Raw genomic sequence first — 20,563 nt, forward strand, 5'->3', positions numbered from 1 at the left:
ATAAAGGTCATAGATTAAAGTCCCTTTTAAAGATAATGTTTAAGATTGGCCTCTTTTGAGAGAACACAGGAACATTGTGAAATGTCATTTTTTAATGGAAAGGAAGTTATGCAAGAGGACAACTGCTGACCTACAGTGTTCCTATGCAGCCATTTTACTCGTTTTTTCCCTGCCATCTCTCCCTCCCTCCCTCTGTCCCTCATCTCGGTGTCGCTGATGTCCAGGCGGTGGAGCTGAGTGACTGTGAGAAGACCCAGGCTCTGGCACTGCGGGTGCTGCTGTCTCTGTCCAAGTTCAACCAGCACCGCATCCACGAGATGGACTGTTACCATGGATACTCCATGATCCACCAGGTCCTCATCAAATCCAAGTGCATCGTGGGATATCATATGCTGAAAGTGAGTCAGATCTTGAACTCTTTGCTCTCCTCTTTTCCCACAGTCTCTGTGGATCTGTGCAGTAAAACATATTCATTGGCACTTCTTTCTTACCGTGAATCCGATCCATCCCGACACACTGGTGCCACTGTGAGCCAGTCTTGGTGACCCTGCCGTTACTTGACCCTGTGGCTGTGTCTGTAATTGAGCTGTGTGATGGCTATGCGCTGAAATGGATTCTGTCTGACTGGATGAAACACTGAGCTCCTGCAGAGACACACAGCACCCCCGATTGCCTTTGCCGCTTTGGGTTTCCACATACTGCATGGAACTGAGCAGATTAGTGACACTAACACACTCACACACAGTCATACCTAAGAGATAGCGTGCCTATTTGCACTAGATAAAAAAATATGGCTTCTTATATATTATGTTGACATTTCATATTTACACTGCAAAAGAAATCTCCCTTTAGCCAGATCAGTCTTTGAAGCCAGATGTCTGGCTGCTTAAAACAGTTTGTATATTTAGTCACACACCCTCTTATCAGACTATGACAGGTTAATAATGTAACTGACTCTTCAGTGTGCCTTCTGGTACCAGAAACAAAAAAGACTACAAGATTTATGACCACTGCAGTGAAGCTGGTCACTTCTACAAATGACAGACCTTGATCAATAGAGACAGGAACTCTCAGGGGAGTAAATGGCATTGGTCTTGACAGAGTGATAAGTACTCTGTAAGTTCATGGGGAATGTATTGATTTTCCTCCTGTCTGGAGTCCTACACTGTGTGGATGTTTCTGGAGAGATAATGATTATCAATATGTTTGGGTAAAATGTTTCTGAGTAAGGTGTACAGCACTGTGGAAGTTTTGACAAAACACTCTGTATTTCTAATGTGGTTGCCATACTGTATCTGTCTCTAGACTCTGCTGGATGGGTGCTGCAGTGGGCCCATCCTGACCCTGGGGGAGGACGGTCAGTTCCGTTTGGACACTGAGTCCGCCGCTGTGGTGCAGGACATCAGGCTTCTCTCAGAGGTCCTGTTGGACTGGAAGATCTGGGCCAAGGCCGAGGTAAACACTCACATCCCGGTACCAACCAGACCTGGGTCAAATCTTATTTGCCCCAGGAGCCCCATAAATCTTAAAAAAATAATAATAATAATAAATTCATACACCTTGAGATCAACTTGCAGTGTGCGTATTCCGTTTTTTTCTGTTTTGTATTCTGTCCAGCACCTGATTAAGACTGAGATATTTTTACTCTGCTCAAGAAACAATAGTACTCTCAGTCCAACCATTAGTGCATCAGGTTATTTCTACATTGCCGGCAATGAAGGCCAAATGATGTCTCTGCCTCTCCATTGTCATTCACCGTTCGTGTTTTGTTTCTGTCAGTGTGGAGTGTGGGAAACCCTGCTGGCTGCCTTAGAGATCCTCATTAGGGTGCACCACCCTCAGCAGGTCTTCAACATCCGTCAGTTCCTCAAGGCTCAAGTGGTGCATCGCTTCCTGCTCACCTGCCAAGTGTTACAGGTAGGCCACTGTCAGAACTCCTGCCACGATACCATGCCTCTTTTCAGAGACCGATCCCGATCCAGTATTATGTGTTTTCTCCAGGAGCATCGGGACGAGCATCTGACTTCCATCCCGCAGGAAGTCTGTCTGTCATTTGTCAAAATCATCCAGGAAGTACTGGGTTCTCCTCCGGACCTGGACCTGCTCAGACTGGTCTACAACTTCCTGCTGGCCGTTCACCCGCCCACCAACACCTACGTCTGCCACACTCCAACCAGCTTCTACTTCTCGCTGCACATAGGTGAGGTAGCACTACAGCTGTAACCAGTGCTTCTGTTTCAGACTCACATGAATTTAACTTGCCAAGCTCTTTCGATTTCTCTGTGTGTCAGATGGCAAGCTGTACCAGGAGAAGGTCCAGTCCATTATGTATCTAAGACGCTCCAACAGTGGAGGAAAGTCTGCCAGCAGCTCTGTGGTCTCGCTCTCCCCCACTGTCTTCACTGAGGCGGCCCATGAAGGTACAGTTCAGCCACACCTCACGGGCCTTACAGCATATTCAGGCATCCAGCACAGACAGGATAATTGAACGCAAACTTTTGCTTTGTTGCCAGGAATGACTGAATGATTATAATCTGTAATGCTTTCATGAGAATGTCCTGTCTCCAACTAGGACAATTTCTTTAGAATGTTTATCATTCAGTGCTGCAACAGCCCTTTTGTCATTGTGTGACGAATTAAGGTCACCAGAGTTTTATTTTAAGGTTGTAACATAAATGCTATTACTTCTGGGAAAAAGACACTGCAGATGTAGCATGAGGTCAGCAATTATGTCTTTGAGAAGCTAAGAGCAAGGCAGTGGTTTCATGTTCTCCTCTCTCCTCTGAATCCCCCCCTCCCCCCGCCCTCTACTTGCTCCGAAAATGATCTAGTCTAGTTTAAATAGAAACCTTCTTTTTCTCTTCAGTTCTTATCTAGGCCTTCTCTATCTTATGTGATCATTCTTCAGCTAATGTTGTACTCACTGAAAGTTGCTCTTGATAAGAATGTCAGCTAAATGCCCAAGATCTAAATGCTTTATTCTATTATGAAATCTAACAATTTGTACTGAAAGTGCTGAAGCAATTCCCTCTGCTTTCCAGGTCATCTCCACGCTCCTTCCCCTGAACATGGAGGTGATGATCAGTCGTTACGCCCTCCCAGTCTGGCCCCCTCTCCCTACTCCTCCCCGTTGCTGACACCTCGTCTTGGACACGGTAGCTCCAGTGAGGCAGGCGAAGGTGACGGGGTCTCCCTCGCCACTCAGCAGGCTCTGGGCAGCACAGAGACACTCAAGAGGGGCGGCGGCGATGAGCAGCTCCTTAGCAGTTGTGAATCGGCCAAGACCATCTGTGACTCTAGGGAAGGGGGCGAGGGAGGAGCCCTACGCACCCCTTCCATCAGCGTGGAGGAGGAGCGGGATGAGGCGGCAGAGGTGGACAGCCTGGCAGAGGGCAGCGTGGGGGTGGCGGAGTCCGACGACAGGTTTGACTGGGCCAGCGATGAGGCACCGCGCCGACCTGACAGCCTGAAAGGCATCCAGTCCTTCCAGAGGAGCCAGAGCAACCTGGCCAGTCTGGGCCTGGCCTTCCCGGCTCCAAACGGCTCCCTGGCCATCGGCCGCTGGCCCACCGCGGCTGACAGAGGCTCCCTGCCTGAGGACTGGGAGAGCTACACCTACTCTCCTGGCTATGAGAGGGCCCACAGCAAGACCGAGTCCAACGACAGGTACTCTGCCATACTGCCCTTTACAAGGCTTGCTTGTTTGAATATCAGATACAGTATTGATAACACACTGGAAGACGGTTCTAACTTAATCCATAATGTCCATATTACCTGCCAAAAACAATTCAGTTAGCCAACCCATGCCAAACCATGGCAAAAGATCTCATAGGTATAGTGCACTTACAGTAACCGGTAGCAGTCTGTTTGAGTATTTATGTAATTGTTTGTCCATGCCAAGTCACTCTGTCACATAACTCCACACATTGTTAATACCTAAGTAGATCACAGTGTTGCTCAGACAAAGAAAGTCTTTGTTCAGATTTGCATAACAATCTACATACTGCAGTTGATTATGGTAATTATCTTCAGCCAACTGTGAAAATGATTTGCACTGCAGTGACAGTTTCAGTTTACCTATATCTGCTAGCCAGTCGCTGTCAAGCTCTCTTTAATCTGAAAGGGATTGAAACAGATTTGCTCATTATAATCATATTTTCTCAACAATCGCCTTCACGTTTATTTTGTATTAAACAACGTGGGCTTTCTGAAGTTAATAGGTCTTCCACTTTTGTCTTCAGTTTCATTAAATGTATTAGGATGGCTGTAGGTGTATTTTTCAAGCAGGGCAGAAAACGAACTAGTAATACTTAGTAGAGCCAAAATTTGTTTGCCGGTGTTAATGTACCAATCTCCTTTCAAGCTGTATCAGCTCTAGCAGGGCTCATTATGAAAATAGCTTATCTAAACAGTCTCAGTTTACTGATGAAAAGATCATGTTTTGTGTTGACCCAGGTTAGTCATTAAGACCACAGTCCTCAATTAGCTCTCGTCCTTTCCCTGCTGATGCAAGTTTTATTCCACTGGTCTATAAAAGCAAAAAACAGGATTTCACTTACAGTGCAAAGAGACCCTGCAAGACATACAATAGACAGTAAATTAGTAGGTTATCCACTTCTCTCACTACAAAGCCTATAAATTCAACCTTCTCCGTAATATAAAATATTATGTTTTATGTACAATTGATTCATTCTTATCCTCTCATTTTAAGAGCACCATTGAAGGTAATTTGGTTATGCATTTTTTTGAGGCAGAATCATTCAACAATACTGTGTGCGCTGTGTCCCAGGTCCAGTACAGAGGACTGCCTGGTGCTGATCTGCTGTGGACTCTATGATCTTCTGAGGGGCGTCTTGCTGCTGCTGCCTGACCTCATGCTTGAGGAGGTGATGGACAAGCTCATCCAGCCAGAGGCGCTCATCGTCCTGGTCAACCACTCCTCACCGCTGATCCAGCAAGGTGTCATGAAGGTTGGTTCTGGATCCTGTTTGACAGGTCTCATATACTCTGAAGCAGTGAGTTCTCAACTGGTTTTGCAATGGGGCCTAAATTTCAATTTTTCTCCATTATCCTTTCAGAATGTCACTTTTACATTTGTGTTTTACATTTAAGGCATGTAGCTGACACTCTTCTCCACAACAGCTTACAATTAATGCAACTGTAGAATAAGCTTAAATTCCTAAATCGTATACATTACAAGCCACCGATCGTAAGCAATGCAAGGGTCAGAAAGCCTGAGAGCTCTGACAATATTTCTGTAACCCTAGAATAATCACATGAGAGATAAGTAGGAGGGGAAATAAGATAAGAAGAGAGGTACAGTAGAAGGGATTTTTTTACTTAAAGATCAGAGCATGTTGGAGCAAGTTGATGAGAAGGATATGGGAGGAGGTGTATGATTCAGTGGGTGAGGGTGACGTGAGGTACTTTTAGACCCATCCGTAAAGAAAGACGCATAGTGTTAACTGTAGGATAATCTACCTGCCCCTAACAATGCTGCTGTATGGGACGTACATGTAATGAGTTTACAGTTTCTTAGATCAGACAGCAACTATTCCTTTGCTGAGTGTTAACATCATACTGTACTGAAGTTATACATCTCATATAATTCTGTTCCACTCTCCCAGCTGCTGGATGCCTATTTCAGCAGAGCCTTCAAGGAGCAGAAGGAGAAGTTCCTGAAGAACCACGGCTTCTCCCTCCTGGCCAACCAGCTGTACCTCCACCAGGGCAGCCAGGGGCTCCTCGAGTGCTTCCTGGAGATGCTGTTTGGACGGCCTGTGGGCCTGGAGGAAGAGTGAGTCAAGGGACAATTCTCAGGGTATCTGCGGGTCCTTAAAAACTTCAGTTAGATAATCAAAATTTAATTTAAATCCATTTCCAAGTAGCATTAAAAAGGTCTTAAAAAGTCTGTCTGAAACCTGCATATACTTGAGAGGAAATTTCCCCAATATTATAAAAAAGTTTGTGCACTCACTTGAGGTAGAAAACATTTTGTTGCTAAAGAAATGGTACAATAAATGGAGCTAGAAACACATTAATCGACTAAATAATGATGTGGCGACATTTGCAACCAAAAGCTCTCTGTAAAGTATCTGTCCACCATGACCTTCCATAAATGTGCACCTGCTGTTGTTCCCATGGACAAGGAGCCCATTGTGGTTGAATGGCCATTAGTTGGTGCATTAGAATATTGCCAAGTGCATTTCTTTCATCTTCAGACAGCATGAGATATGGCCAACATTAGCTGACATCAAAGAACAATAACGCCTTGCCCCCTGCTCATCAATCCTTAAAAGTCTCCATTTTTCTGGGATGTGTCTTTTCTCACAGAGTTGCATTCTCTATTCAGGAAGCCTATTTATTATCTTCAACCTAGCTGATGGAAACACACCTAATTTGCATTTTATTTTTTTGGTGACATTTCAAATTTCACTTAAAATTGGATGGTCACATCGGCTTCTGGGAGCCTAACAGACTTGGGGACTGAAGCAACCCACTTTTTAGTTTTTCTATGATAAGTAATAGATCATGCTATGCAGTCTCTAGTGCTGTTTGTGATTTTTTTCTTTTCTGTGTTACTTTCCAGTCTGGACCTGGAGGAAATGGAGAATATCTCACCCTTCAGGAAGCGCTGTATCATTCCAGTGTTGGGTCTGATTGAGAACTCCCTGTATGAGAACTCTCTGGTGCATAACATCCTGTGCATGCTGCTGCAGCTCCTCAACGCCTGCCCCAAGCTGGCAGACATCCTGCTGGACCACGGGCTCCTCTACGTGCTCTTTAACACCCTCTCCACCCTCAACGGCATGGAGAACGGGTACGGCTGCCAGGAGAGAGGATGATTCATTCAAACACATCCATGGGGTCCAAGCATGACTCGCATATGCTTTTTTTATGTTAAACCCTTGAGCTGTGAATTAAATCATGAATCCTCTCAGTGCTCATTGATCTAGCAGGTACGAGTGGTTGACTCGCTTCCTGAGCTTAATATTGTCTTGTTTGCACTTGTCCTCCCTCCTCTAGTATTCCGCTGAATGACTACAAGCTCTTGGTGTGTGATATCCAGCAGCTGTTAGTGGCAGTGACGATCCACTCCTGCAGCTCTTCAGGCTCCCAATACTTCCGAATCATCGAAGACCTCATTACCTTGCTGGGTTTCATGCAGACTAGCAAGATGCGCCGCACACAGGGTGAGGACTGGACATGCAAAATACATCAATGTTGTCCCCCTGCTATGCTCTGCGGTTCTGGATGGTATAATGCTGTCAAGCTCCGCCGGGCAGAAAAGAAGCTGGGCTGCAGTACATTGCATGATAGATGGAGTCACTCCCTATTTTCAATCATAGACTGAAAACTCATCTTTTCAAGAAGTACCTCACGTCCTCGTCTCCCCACTGAATGATTTCCTCTCCCTTCTCCCTCTACTTTCTCTCTTCTATCTCCCTCTTTAGCTCTTATCTACTTCTTTGCCATTTTTTTGCTCTGACATAATCATGGAAATATTGTAAAGGCACTAAGGCTCTGACCTTGGCCCCCTTTATTTTTGGTTGGTTGGAATTTTAAGTGATATAGAAATTGAAGCGTATTCTAATATTGCACTCAGTCACTCTGGATAAAAATGTAAATGTAAAATGTAAATGACACTCCTGATTCCTTCTATTCTTTTTTTATAGAGATGGCAGTGGCTCTGCAGTTCCGCGTCCTCCAATCAGCAATAGAGTTCATAAAGACCACGGCCAATCAGGACCCCCAGAAGCTGAGCAGCTCTGTGAATGTACCCAGCTCTCCTCATCATGCCATCTATCAGAAACGCAAGAGCATTGCGGGTGAGTGTTTCAAACTGATGTAGTGATAGAAATCCTGATGGCGGTTTTTCTGATGGGGCTTTATTTCCATCCAGTCAGTCACGAGGCAAATCTCACCCAGTCTTTTCAAGCATTTCACCTGTCTGTGTTGATCCCTTCCCATCCTAATTTGAAGGTTCCATTGCCATGAAAGACTCCATTATCCCCCGCATCCCCAGACAGCACTACTGCTCCTATGGCCAGATCCCCCTGTCCCCTCCCTTCAGCTTCCTGTCCCAGGACTCCCCCCTCCCCTCCCCCACTGGAGCTCCATCCTACGTGTTCCACTCTGACTCAGGTAGCTGGGACAGCCGTCCACAGCGGAGAACATACTCCCTGCCAAGGGACATGTTTCCTTTTTTTTTGCAGTGAACTCACCCTTTCCCTGGTCCTCACCTGGGGGTTAATTTGCCCAGTACCCTTGTGCACTACTGGTGCCTTTGTGTGTGTGCATGTGTGTGTATGACTGCTCAACTAAATCACTGTTAAACATTTCAGCACAGATGGCATTTTGATCAGCGAATCTTTCTAATCTTCCAAGTCTTCAATGATTTATGAGACATTTGCCTAACCTTACTCTCAACTTGAAGATAAAAAAGCATGCCTTGCACCTATTATATGCGATGGCAACACTGACACAATTTGTCTTCTCTAAACTGTGCATGTCCTCATGATGCGCCTCTAGGCCGGCGCCGGTTCTCCCTGGCCCAGTCCGACTCTCTCCTGACGCGGATGCGCTCTGTAGCCAGCGATGAGCTCAACCAGATGATGCAGAGAAGGATGAGCCAGGAAAACCCCATTCGCGCCAGTGAGACCGAGTTTGTCCAACGGCTGCAGAGGCTTGTGGTCCTCGCTGTCAACAGACTCATGTACCATGGTAAAAAAGAACAACTCCTTCTTTTTATCTCCCTTCATTTGCAGGTTAATATATCTCCTTCCTCCCTCCTATCCAATTCCTAAACACCGTCCCCTCCCTAATTCACTCTTCTCCCCACCCCAACCAACTACCACCACTAAAACCCTTAAGGCAAATTTTTGGTTTCTGCGGTGTGCCCGGTGTTCGCGGTGTTCACGGCAAGACCGTTCTCTCCGCAGAGCCACAGCATTTTATGGTAAATGCGGTAACAGCGCGGTGTTCGTGGAGAGCGCAGAATCTCCTCCAATTGACCATTTTTGCCTGTTGTCAGCTGTCAGTTGGCTCGATTAGACTACTTCCCTGGTAACCAACTAACATAGCAACCATTAACCAATCATAGCCTCTGAACTGACTGCGGCGTTTGCGAAGGCCTCTGCAGAGTTTCATTTTATGAGAGGAACACTGGGCACACCGCAGAAACCATAAATTTGCCTTTATCCTCCATCCTCCTTCACATCCTGGAGCACTTACAATTAAGTATGTGGTGGTTTAAAAAACAATGTACACTACCAGTCAAAAGTTTGGACACTCACATTTTTCTTTATTTTTACAATTTTTCACATTTTAGAATAGGAAAGAGAAATCAAAACTATGAAATAACACAAATGGAATTATGCAGTGACCAAAAAAGTGTTAAACAAATCAAAACAATAGAATATTTTAGATTCTTTAACGTAGCCGCCCTTTAGCAAAGGCTTTTGAAAGAAATACATACATCAAATTCAGCATCAACTTCACTTTTTATATTTATCTAAGAAACAAATTTCAAGCATTTAAGCATAAGCCTTTAGATCAAAATGGCTTTAAGATAATGAAAAACAGTACATTCAATCAGTTGTGTCCACACTTTTGACTGGTAATGTATTACATTCTTCACCTTATATAAGCACAAATAGGAATTTATATTCACCTATATATTATACATGTAGCAACAGCTCCTACATTGTATTATTTGTTCCTAGATTGCTCTCGTTTTGTTTTCTGATCTTGGTTCTGTCTGGCCGTCTCTCTTGTTTCAGATGTGAGCCAGGACTTCTTCGACCTGCTGAATATCCCCGACTCCCCAGACCACCAGCTGTCCACACCGGATCCAGGCGACCCAGCGCAGGACGAGAGCGGCTCCGCCTCTGTCCCGCAATCGCCCATTCCCTTCACCCTCCCCCCTGCCAGCAAGAAGAGCTTTCAGAAGGACATCCTCAGACTCATGATGGAGGGGATCAAAATCAGCCTGGTATGATAACAACTGTTCAGAAGCTTTTTCCATGCTTGGAAACCACATTTTTTTTTAGTTACAGTTCTGGTCATGTCAAGAGCTAGTTTGAGTTCCCTGTACATGACGGCTGAAGTTGTGATGGTGTTTGTGGTTCCTCAGGGCAGTACGGGTCGTGGAGGAGCTCCGCATCAGCAGTGGCACAGGATCCTGTGGTCGTGCCGGGATACGTTCAGGGTCCAGATAGGCCGCCTGCTGGTGCACACACTCAGCACTGCACTTCCCCTGTCTGACAGGAGGGAGGCGCTGGAGTTTGTGTTTGATCCCAGACACTTGGATATCCTCAGAGAGAGTCTCAGCCCAGGTCTAGAGGTGAGTGCAAAGGAGCTGCCTTGTTACAGTCTGCTTAGTCATCTTATCCTTCCATAGTGCTAACAGTCCGAGCCAACTGCCAAACTGAAAGAAATATAATTGGGATTTCAGATCATGTATTTTGTTTCGAGAATTTATATTATTTCCCTGACATATGCAGTGCACTTGAGTCAAAATACTTTTTACCCATCAAAAGAAGAAATCTTTGCCTTTTCACTAGGAGCAGGGGAGACAAGTGTGAGCGGATGTCCATTAGTTTTTCACTCGTACAGAGGAGTTCTCAGACAGCTGTCAGGCCTTGACTCTGAAATATCTGGGATAGATGTCTTCATGCTCTTCATCCGCCCCCCCTCGCATTGCCATGGGAGTCTTCTTTCGCTCTGTGTGCGCCTCTCGGGCTTTACTGAAGGTCGAGCAGCTGGATGGGGCTTGTTTCCTGTCCATCACTGTGCGTGGCTGGGCGCAAACACAAATTAAATATTGATCATTGTTTTCCTTTCTTCTCTCTTTCCCTCAGCATGGACCGAAGTTGTCGCTGTACCTGTATGAAATGCTCCATGACCACAAGGACAGCCTCACCAAAGAGGAGCAGACCGCTGTGGGTGTATTCATGACCTCGCTCAAGCTTTGCGGCCATCGCTGCATCCCCCCCAACGCGCCACACAAACCAGACTTGCTCAAGGCTATAAAAGAGGTAAAACCCTGTATCCTTTCCCTGTAAAGAGGGAAAGGAAACTATTTCTAAGCAAACTACTTTTTATGCAAACCATGTTTGCCTGGATATGTTCCACACCAGTCCAACAGCATGAAAGATCAACATTTGTGCAGGTGAAAAATCTCGAGGCCTTCCAGAAATACTGCAGCTCTAATTACATCCTTTCAGGTTGTGTACTTAGCCAGAAAATACATTTAATCCATCGTAAGAAACTCATTTACTTCTTCTTATTTTATTAATCCAGGAAAAATTCAAATATGAGGCAGAAGAGAAAACAAGCAAAGTGGCGTGGGAAAAGAAAATGTCCAACAGTCAGAGGGGGTGAGTAGGAGCTTTTTTTTTTTTGTCAGTGTTTTATGGTTTGCTCTTCAGTGAAGACACCAAGGAAATCTATGTAGGAAACGAGTCTTTGATCCTCTGTTTTATCCGCTCCATTTCTGTCTTATTCCTCTGCAGTCTTATCCAGAGGCTGGATGGAAAGTCGAAGGACATTTCCAAGATTGCAGCGGATATCACTCAGAATGTGTCTCTGCGGCAAGGCATGGAGAGGAAGAAAGTCATCCAGCACATCAGAGGCCTGTACAAGATCGACCTGAGTGCCAGCCGCCACTGGCAGGAGCTGGTGCAACAACTCACACATGACCGGTGAGCGTGGAAAGCTGTCTCTCACAAGGGCAACACAAGATTGGCACAAAAAATCATAATGGGATTATTATTATTATCATTATTGTGGTGGTGATCCCTCTTTTTCTCGTTATTATTATCATTAACAATGAAAAGAAGAAGAATATTGTAGTTGTGATTGTTATTAGTGATTGCAATCTGAATTACAATACATGGGGAACATCGCTTTTCATACCTACTTTGTTTTTGTGTGCTTATAAAAACAACTGTAGAGAAGATCAGATGCTAATGCTAAGGATTTGGCCAGTTTGAGTAAAATAAAAGATTTTTTCAGACAGGCAGATTCATTTGTAGCAGCAGAATGCCTTATTAAGAAAGCTGTCTGAAACACATTTCCATATGAGGAAAAAATTGCATCCTCTTGCAATTTCGAACTCACTCAGATCAAGCAGAAGTCAATATTGGAATGTGCAGTGAGGTTTCGTTTGTATTGAATAGATATGAGGGGACGTCATGTTTGAGTGTGCTGTAATGGTCTGTTTCAGTGCCGTGTGGTACGACCAGACATCCTACCCAACGTCCTGGCAGCTGGACCCCACCGAGGGTCCCAACCGGGAACGGCGGCGGCTACAGAGATGCTACCTCACCATCCCCAACAAATACCTGCTCAAGGACAGACGCAAGGCAGAAGGTGAATAAACCTGTTAGGCTTCTGGCGATATGGTAAAATTTCATTGACATGCTGTCTGGTGCGCCGGCTGTCTGTCTGCGTCTGTCTGCTGCCGTCTGGCTCAGTGTTCTTAATCTGTCCTCTGCGACTGTTTAGACACCGTGAAGCCACCGCTGTCCTTCCTGTTTGAGGATAAGACTCACTCCTCCTTCTCCTCCACGGTGAAAGACAAGGCCACTAGCGAGCCCATCAGGTATAATGTCCTACCTCTCCGTCTCCGCGCCCGCCTGCCTGTAAGCCTTTAGTAAACAACATAACCCTCTCAGGAAACCAGGATGATGTGAAGAATGCGCTTGTCTAATCAACTTTTGTTACACTGAGAAGTGTCTGTGCGTCAGATGGTGTATTTCTTCTTATTTCTTGTATGTCTTTTTGTCCTCAGGTTCACCAGACGATGCATCAGTGTCGCCCCCTCCAGAGAGACAGCAGGGGAGCTGCTGCTGGGTAAGACACTGACCCTTGCCCACGGCCGCTCCATGCATAATATACACTCTACAAAAGCAGCCGGTCACAAGGCAGAAAGAGTAATGCGCTCTCCTAGGCACTAGAGAATATTGCCCTCTCTCTCATACACAAGTGCTTGTTAGTTATTCACCGAGGGATGCTGTTGTTTGTCTTGCGCTTACGAAGTACACTAAATCTCACTCACCCTATGCTGTGTCACAGGAAAGTCTGGGATGTACTTTGTGGAGGACAACGCTGCTGATGCTCATGACAACCAGGTAAATCCGGGAGGCTGCCTCGGCTTATTCCCCGCACAGCACCGGCAGAGGGATGGCACTGCATTAAGTGAGTCCGCCTGGCTACTCAACGCCGGATCTGTTTATGTGTTTGGACAGAGCCTGCATGGGGAGACTGAGGCAGCTTCTTTCTCCTGGACATATGAGGAGATTAAGGAGGTCCATAAGCGCTGGTGGCAGCTGAGAGACAACGCTGTGGAGATTTTCCTCACTAACGGCAGAACCCTGCTGTTGGCCTTTGACAACACCAAGGTAAAAACATGCCAAATGGCTTAAAAGTGAGAGAGGCGGGCTTGTGGCTGTAAGGTTACCGGCCCATGTGGGAAAATCTGGGTGGGGAAAATGCATGACTAATGCTGCGTTCATGTCATGTCGGATTTATCGTAAACACGAGCTACCAACTGGGGAAAACCGTTCACCAACCTACCAGTGGTAATTATAAGTAGGATATGTGGGATTGTTTTTGTTGCCTCCAATATCTCCCACTTGGCATCACAAATTGCGGTAGTGCGTCAACACAGGTGGCAAACACTGCAGCGAATCCACCGATGTCGGCAGTCCAAGATAATAAATATCTAAATTGTCAGCTATATTCACCGTAATACAATCGAATCTAATACAAGCAGGTCATGCCTGCTGCAGTTTGTTTTGTTTTGTTTGTCAAGTCAAGTTTATTTTATAGCCTTTCATCACAAGCATGGCTGATTTTAAATTCATAAATAAAAAATATTTTGGATGTGGGTATTCCGAGTTACACAATGTGAACGCTTCCAAATTATAGCAACGAGATGTCATCCTGTTCTTTCGCTTCTTCCAATATCACGTGAATGCAGCAAGTGTCCGCCTTTTAGCAAGGCATTTAGCTGCAGAATGCTCCAGTAGCCAAATATAGAAAACTGTGATTGTAGTGGGCTGCTCCCAGGTGTGAATTTGTGTAACTGTATGAATGTGAAGTGGGGTGGATTATCTGTTCGGCTGTCATCTGTGTTCAGGTCCTTCGATTTCTCTGCCTAAGAATGGCGTGTTAATCTAAATCTGCCAATACAGGAAACCAGAACTTGTTTATGTCCCGCCACCATGGCACATGGTATGCGGGACGTTATGTCGTCAGGATATCTGTCTGTCTGTTTGACACATTTTTGTAACCATAACTCAAGAACAATACATGATAGAAACGTCATACTTAAACCACAGGTTCCCACTATAGAGTAGATGATGTGATTAGATTTTGGTGCTCCTCGCTGCATATTGAGGAAAAAATGAAAACAACTATAACTCCTTACTGCTTTAAGATATGGAGTTCATATTAATACCACCCATGTGTTATGTGAGGACGTATGTTGACGTTGTTTAAATTCAGGGAACAAACGCTGAAACGAATGCTCATATTACGCTCATGAATGGGATTAAGAGATGCAGTTGCCCGTTTAGTTTAGCTTGTTCATTTCATGATCGCAAAAATATGAATTGGCTTACAGATCACACAAGAGTTTTATTTGGATATGAAAACATAGCCTTATAGGGAGGTTATGATAAAGCTTTTAAGCTGAATGGCCCCACCATTGACTGATGCTCAAATGAATAAGAAATATATGAATAGAGTAAATTGTGCAGCTTGGATGAAAAAAGACAACTCAACTGACTGCTCCATTTGCTTTGAGAGTTAACTGTTTAATTGCCTTTTCAGTGATCTGGGTCTAGAATCAGATTAATGTAGGAGCCGTATATAAAATTTGCTAGTAACCTAGATAATAGTTTATAGATAATAAATAACACATTCTTCACATGGCTTGCACGTATGAAGCTTATACCTGATGTAGGCTGCATCCTGTTAATATGGAACCTAATCCTTGTCACATACTGTAGTACAAGCAAGTCTTTTCTGTTGAATAAACTTTACTCACTCCTGTGCAAAGAAAAAATGTCATTGCAGGTTTTTTATGTAGCTGTGGTCAGGCAGGAACCTCTGTTATATCAGAGGTGCATGACATGGTTGGCCGATATCTGATATTTAATTAAAAAAAACAATATTGGCAAGCCAATATTTTGATCTAATCCTATTATTTAAATTACATTTTGGGGTTAGTCCTCTTTCCACATTTTGCTTCAGTCCTGACACTTGTGTTGTTGTTGTAGTTCCGTGATGACGTCTACCACAACATCCTGACCTCCGACCTGCCCAACCTGCTGGAGCACGGCAACATCACCGCGCTCACGCAGCTGTGGGGCTCGGGACAGATATCCAACTTTGAGTACCTCACACACCTCAACAAGCACGCTGGCCGCTCCTTCAACGACCTCATGCAGTACCCAGTGTTCCCCTTTATCCTGCGAGACTACACCAGTGAGACCCTGGACCTGCAGGAGCCCAGCATCTATAGGTCAGTGCTGGATGGCAACTCTGCTATAGAAGGGAGTGTGTTATGAAGGACATCTGAGGTTGGGTCATATAACGTATTATGCACGAAAAGGAAACTGAATGAGAAAATTAGATTATATAATGTCATTAAGATGAGTCATGAGCACTGTACAGAGAATTTGTACATCCTCTCATTTATGCCCCAGATCTAAAAAGCTTTTGAATGCTTTTTGAAAGGTCGACAAAGCGCTAAGAAATTTGTCTTTGTTAAATTTCAACTAATTGTCTTTTTTGCCCAGTTGTTGTTTTTTTGTTTGTTTGTTTGTTTTGTTGTTTGAAGTGTACTGCTTTAAAATGTTCTTAATAAGTGTTCCAGACTATCATGATAAATCAGGTTAGACATGGTTAATTTACATTTTATGACATGTTAATTGTTAATTGACATGTTATTTTTTGATTAACTGGATGCTATACAGAAGACCTCTCTGGAGTCGAGACTCGTGACTCGGAAATCATTTACAATAAGGAAATCACTGTCATCTATCACTACTATGAACTACTGTTCATTACTGCTTTGTTTCCATTTTGTTGTCATGCAGGAACTTGAGCAAACCCATCGCAGTCCAGTCAAAAGAAAAAGAGGATCGCTACGTCGACAATTACAAGGTGAGACCTGTTGTATCTTTTGCATGTATTACTCCAGAGTGTTGGATAGTGTAATGTACTCTGATCGGTGTGTGTGTTTGTCCTGCAGTACCTGGAGGAGGAGTACAAGAAGGGTATTCGTGAGGACGACCCCATGCCCCCCGTCCAGCCCTACCACTACGGCTCGCACTACTCCAACAGTGGCACTGTGCTGCACTTCCTCGTCCGAATGCCTCCCTTCACCAAGATGTTCCTGGCCTACCAGGGTGAGTCACACAGGCCTAATTACACCAACTTTCACTAAAATCCAGCAAGATAATCACAGACCAAGACGAAAATCTACTTTACAGGAGGAGTACACACCGTCTACAGCTGCACAAAGTGTCACAATCTGTATAGTTTCCACGACTACTTTCAATGTTAATTGACTGCCAACCCAACAGATAATTATCGTTTATCTTCAAAAAGCTTTTAGCGGCAGGAGTGCCACCTGTCTGCATTATGTTGGCAGCTCCATCTTGGAACCCTTAATGTGTGATGCTTTTAGCACTGAGTGCCAAATTCAGGAACATCCTAATCTCAGATCTGACTGTGTAGCACATTGTCGTGGCTGTGTTGCATCATATGTATTAGCCATGAAAGGATATTTCTCTTTTTATACTTTTTTTTTCTATGATCGGCCCCTCACCCTTCCTCTCCCATATTCTTTTTCCTCCTTTCTTGTTAATTATTTTTTCCTTCATCTCTCTCTGATCCTCTGAAGTGTCCCACCTTTTATGTGATTGTAAATGTATGCAGCATGCGTGGTTTCTAAGGTCATGAAAGGGGATCTTTTCAATCAGTGAGACGAATCTATAATTAGATTGTCTTTGGCCTTAATCAGACCAGAGCTTTGATATCCCGGACCGGACGTTTCACTCCATGAACACCACATGGCGCCTGTCCTCCTACGAATCCATGACTGATGTCAAAGAGCTCATTCCAGAGTTTTTCTACCTCCCAGAATTCCTGGTCAACAGAGAAGGTAGGAAACTAAACTGCTAAACAGTATATTTGCATTCTGTTTCATTCCTCTTTGTCGTCATTCTTTGCCTTAAGTGTTTTAGGCATGCAGAGTACTCTCTGCAGTTCTCATGGCATCTTACCAATTTGAAACAACTCTTTGTCCCATGTGTCTGCACAGGTTTTGATTTCGGGGTGCGTCAGAACAGCGAGAGGGTAAATCATGTGAATCTGCCCCCCTGGGCCCGCAACGACCCGCGCCTCTTCATCCTGATCCACCGGCAGGCGCTGGAGTCAGACCAGGTCTCCCAGACGCTGTGCCAGTGGATCGACCTGGTGTTCGGGCTTAAGCAGAAAGGCAAGGCCGCCGTCCAGGCCATCAACGTCTTCCACCCGGCTGTAAGTGGCTGCTTAATTCATCGCTTGTTTCCTAGAAATGATAGGAATCATGAATATCTTGGCTTGCAGTTGTCTTTGTGACTGACGTCGATTTTCACATCCCCTTCCTCAGACCTACTTTGGCATGGATGTTTCGGCTGTCGAGGACCCAGTGCAGCGACGCGCCCTGGAGACCATGATCAAGACATATGGACAGACACCCAGGCAGCTGTTCAGCGCCTCACATATCAGCAGGGCCGGCCCCAGACTGATGATGGAGGGGGAGCTGCCAGCGGCCATGGGTCTCCTGGTTCAACTGGCCTTCAGGGAAACCAGAGAGCAGGCCAAGGAAATAGTCTACCCGGTAATCTACACTGTGGTGGCGGGGACACAAGTTTCTTTTGCTTATATACATTATGTGTAGTTAAAATTTGATTACTTTGTTGGTCAATTTACATAAGATGGCAGGAATTTGTCCTCTTGCATAACCTGCATACACACCCACAAACATGTCACTTCCCCCACGCATATGCATTTCATCAGACATGTCAGAGCTGCCGTAGCTGCCTAGCTCAAGGTGACTTGAACGCCATTGATGGGCAGCATAGATATAATAATAGCCACTCTGTAGTCGTGAGCTGACAGCTAGAATACACTGTGCTATTTGTGCTGGGGAATGAACCAACAACCTTTGACTTTTTAGCCAGCCTCTCTGCCTCTCGGCTAACTTCACCTGCTGCTCCTCTGACAGCCTGCTGTGCAGTGCGGTGGACATAACTTAATGCAATGCCCACGAAATGATCGGCCTCCCAACAACTTCCTCTTCCTCCTCCGCAGAGCCCCCTACCATGGATCAAAGGTCTGAAGTGGGGTGAGTACGTAGGGTCCCCCAGCGCTCCAGACCCAGTGGTGTGCTTCAGCCAGCCCCATGGGGAGAGGTTCGGATCCCTGCTGGCTCTGCCAACGCGAGCCATCTGCGGGCTGTCACGCAAGTTCTGCCTCATGATGATTTACAGCAAGGAGCAGGGTAGGAAACCCACAAGTCAGTCACAGCTGACCTTGGATATACGTACTGTTCAGTGACCCGCAGACTCAGACCATCGATTTCGCTCTCTCTCCTCTGTAGGCGTTCGGAGCATGCACAGCACAGACATCCAGTGGTCGGCCATCTTGAGCTGGGGCTATGCAGACAACATGTTGCGGCTGAAGAGCAAGCAGAGCGAGCCACCCATCAACTTCATCCAGTGCTCGCAACTTCACCAGGTAAACACAAGTTTGACCCCCGCCATTCCTCAGCAGGGTGATCAGTGCAGTAATCAGGCTTATATGTAGCGCACCCTGTCTTTGTGGAAGTGCTTATTAAAATCCAGAGCACCCTCTGGTGAAAGGAATTAGTCTCCCTTCAGTGTTACTCAGCTCTCACGCTGCTCGTTCCTTGTGTCTGACCGAGCGTCTCCCTCTCTCTCCCAGGTGACCAGCTGTGCCTGGGTGCCTGATGGCTGCCAGCTATTCACGGGTAGCAAGTGTGGAGTCATCACCGCCTACAGCAACCGCTTCACCAGCACTACGGTGGGTTTCCATGACAACATCCCCCTCCCACCGCCTCCAACCTTCCGCCTCCACATCAACACCCACCCACACACCTTCCATTACCCCCCCTCCTCCTCTTAGACCACCTCACCATGCACAAACGCTCTGGGTCTCTGTGCTGGCTTCATTAGTCATATCACAGTTGCCCTAGAAACACGTTTACACCGAGCCTACAGGTGGGATTATGGGCCTGGGAGTTCAGTCATCACAGATGTTCACAGACTTTCATCGGTCCCCATCAGTGGACACCCAGGTTTCCTCTGTCTTTTTTTTTGAAGGGTGTCTCGATAGCAGTCGATTTCATTTGTGTTTTTCTGAAATTTGTGTTACTCATTGTGTGAACCTGCCTTAATGGAGTTTTTGTTAAGTAGCCCCTCCTACTTAAAACCAGGATACCTAACTGAATATCTTTACTTGCTACCAGAAACCAACTACTATCTACTGACTTAAATGTTGGAATATTATATATCTGGCTGTCTCAGCTAACAATAGACTATAAAATGGTAAGATATTTAAAATTTATATTAATGGTAAAATTAATAACATTGTCCGTGTGTTGTTGGTCTTTAGCCATCAGAGATGGAAGTGGAGTCTCAGGTTCACTTGTACGGACACACAGGGGAAGTCACCAGCCTGTTTGTCTGCAAACCCTACAGTATCCTCATCAGTGTCAGCAAAGATGGCACCTGTATCCTCTGGGACCTCAACAGGTCAGTGTATGAGTGTCAGTGATGTGATCAGGGATTAATATGAAAGAAAAAAGAGGAAAAAAGAGGAAAAGAGTCATTTAAATCACATCCCAGGTGTGTGTGTCAGAATGTTTGTGGAGTATCTGTGGTCCCTGACCTGTCATGTGTTTCTCTCAGGTTGTGTTACGTACAAAGCCTTACGGGCCACAAAAGCCCAGTGACAGCAGTTTCCGCCAGTGAGACCACAGGTGACATTGCAACAGTTTGTGACTCAGGTGAGGACTGTTTCTCGTTGTTCATTATATAATTCCTCCAGATTGATACATTCTGTCTTGCTCCTTGATGCGAGTCATGGTTTCTGCTCGCTTGCATCCAGTGGGCGGAGGCAGCGACCTGCGTCTGTGGACGGTGAACGGCGATCTGATTGGCCACGTCCACTGCAGGGAGATCATCTGCTCTGTGGCCTTCTCCAACCAGCCGGAGGGCGTGTCTGTCAACGTCATCGCCGGGGGGCTCGAGAACGGCGTGGTCAGGTAAGCACTGGCTCGTTTTGTTCGATTTAAATGCCTGCACCTTTACTCCTGTCAAGACATTGAATTCCTCAGACTAATTATCTGTATTTCTGAAATGGTTCAGGCTGTGGAGTACCTGGGATTTGAAACCAGTGAGAGAGATCACCTTCCCCAAGTCAAGCAAACCTATCATCAGGTATAATCCCATCTTAACTGTGTCACATCTATGCTATT

General features: G+C 45.5%; 1 protein-coding gene across 1 annotated transcript in view; it reads left to right on the forward strand.

Moving 5' to 3' along the window:
• The window catches only part of lyst (lysosomal trafficking regulator), a 62,187-nt gene that overhangs the window by 38,826 nt on the left and 2,798 nt on the right, over nt 1-20,563 (forward strand). Inside the window, exons 19-54 of the mRNA XM_071894394.2 lie at nt 225-398; nt 1,306-1,455; nt 1,780-1,917; nt 2,002-2,200; nt 2,292-2,420; nt 3,042-3,666; nt 4,790-4,970; nt 5,628-5,797; nt 6,590-6,820; nt 7,027-7,193; nt 7,677-7,829; nt 7,984-8,145; nt 8,533-8,724; nt 9,783-9,994; nt 10,136-10,345; nt 10,863-11,039; nt 11,305-11,381; nt 11,517-11,705; nt 12,230-12,375; nt 12,511-12,607; nt 12,797-12,858; nt 13,081-13,136; nt 13,254-13,406; nt 15,291-15,535; nt 16,113-16,179; nt 16,268-16,424; nt 17,042-17,182; nt 17,342-17,559; nt 17,672-17,902; nt 18,376-18,565; nt 18,665-18,801; nt 19,009-19,107; nt 19,699-19,838; nt 19,995-20,092; nt 20,194-20,350; nt 20,454-20,525. Coding sequence (XP_071750495.2) covers nt 225-398; nt 1,306-1,455; nt 1,780-1,917; nt 2,002-2,200; nt 2,292-2,420; nt 3,042-3,666; nt 4,790-4,970; nt 5,628-5,797; nt 6,590-6,820; nt 7,027-7,193; nt 7,677-7,829; nt 7,984-8,145; nt 8,533-8,724; nt 9,783-9,994; nt 10,136-10,345; nt 10,863-11,039; nt 11,305-11,381; nt 11,517-11,705; nt 12,230-12,375; nt 12,511-12,607; nt 12,797-12,858; nt 13,081-13,136; nt 13,254-13,406; nt 15,291-15,535; nt 16,113-16,179; nt 16,268-16,424; nt 17,042-17,182; nt 17,342-17,559; nt 17,672-17,902; nt 18,376-18,565; nt 18,665-18,801; nt 19,009-19,107; nt 19,699-19,838; nt 19,995-20,092; nt 20,194-20,350; nt 20,454-20,525 — 6,002 coding nt within the window. The remainder of the gene's footprint in view (nt 1-224; nt 399-1,305; nt 1,456-1,779; nt 1,918-2,001; nt 2,201-2,291; nt 2,421-3,041; nt 3,667-4,789; nt 4,971-5,627; nt 5,798-6,589; nt 6,821-7,026; nt 7,194-7,676; nt 7,830-7,983; nt 8,146-8,532; nt 8,725-9,782; nt 9,995-10,135; nt 10,346-10,862; nt 11,040-11,304; nt 11,382-11,516; nt 11,706-12,229; nt 12,376-12,510; nt 12,608-12,796; nt 12,859-13,080; nt 13,137-13,253; nt 13,407-15,290; nt 15,536-16,112; nt 16,180-16,267; nt 16,425-17,041; nt 17,183-17,341; nt 17,560-17,671; nt 17,903-18,375; nt 18,566-18,664; nt 18,802-19,008; nt 19,108-19,698; nt 19,839-19,994; nt 20,093-20,193; nt 20,351-20,453; nt 20,526-20,563) is intronic.

The sequence above is a fragment of the Centroberyx gerrardi genome, chromosome 15 (genome assembly GCF_048128805.1).
Source record: "Centroberyx gerrardi isolate f3 chromosome 15, fCenGer3.hap1.cur.20231027, whole genome shotgun sequence".
NCBI classification, from domain to species: Eukaryota; Metazoa; Chordata; class Actinopteri; order Beryciformes; family Berycidae; genus Centroberyx; species Centroberyx gerrardi.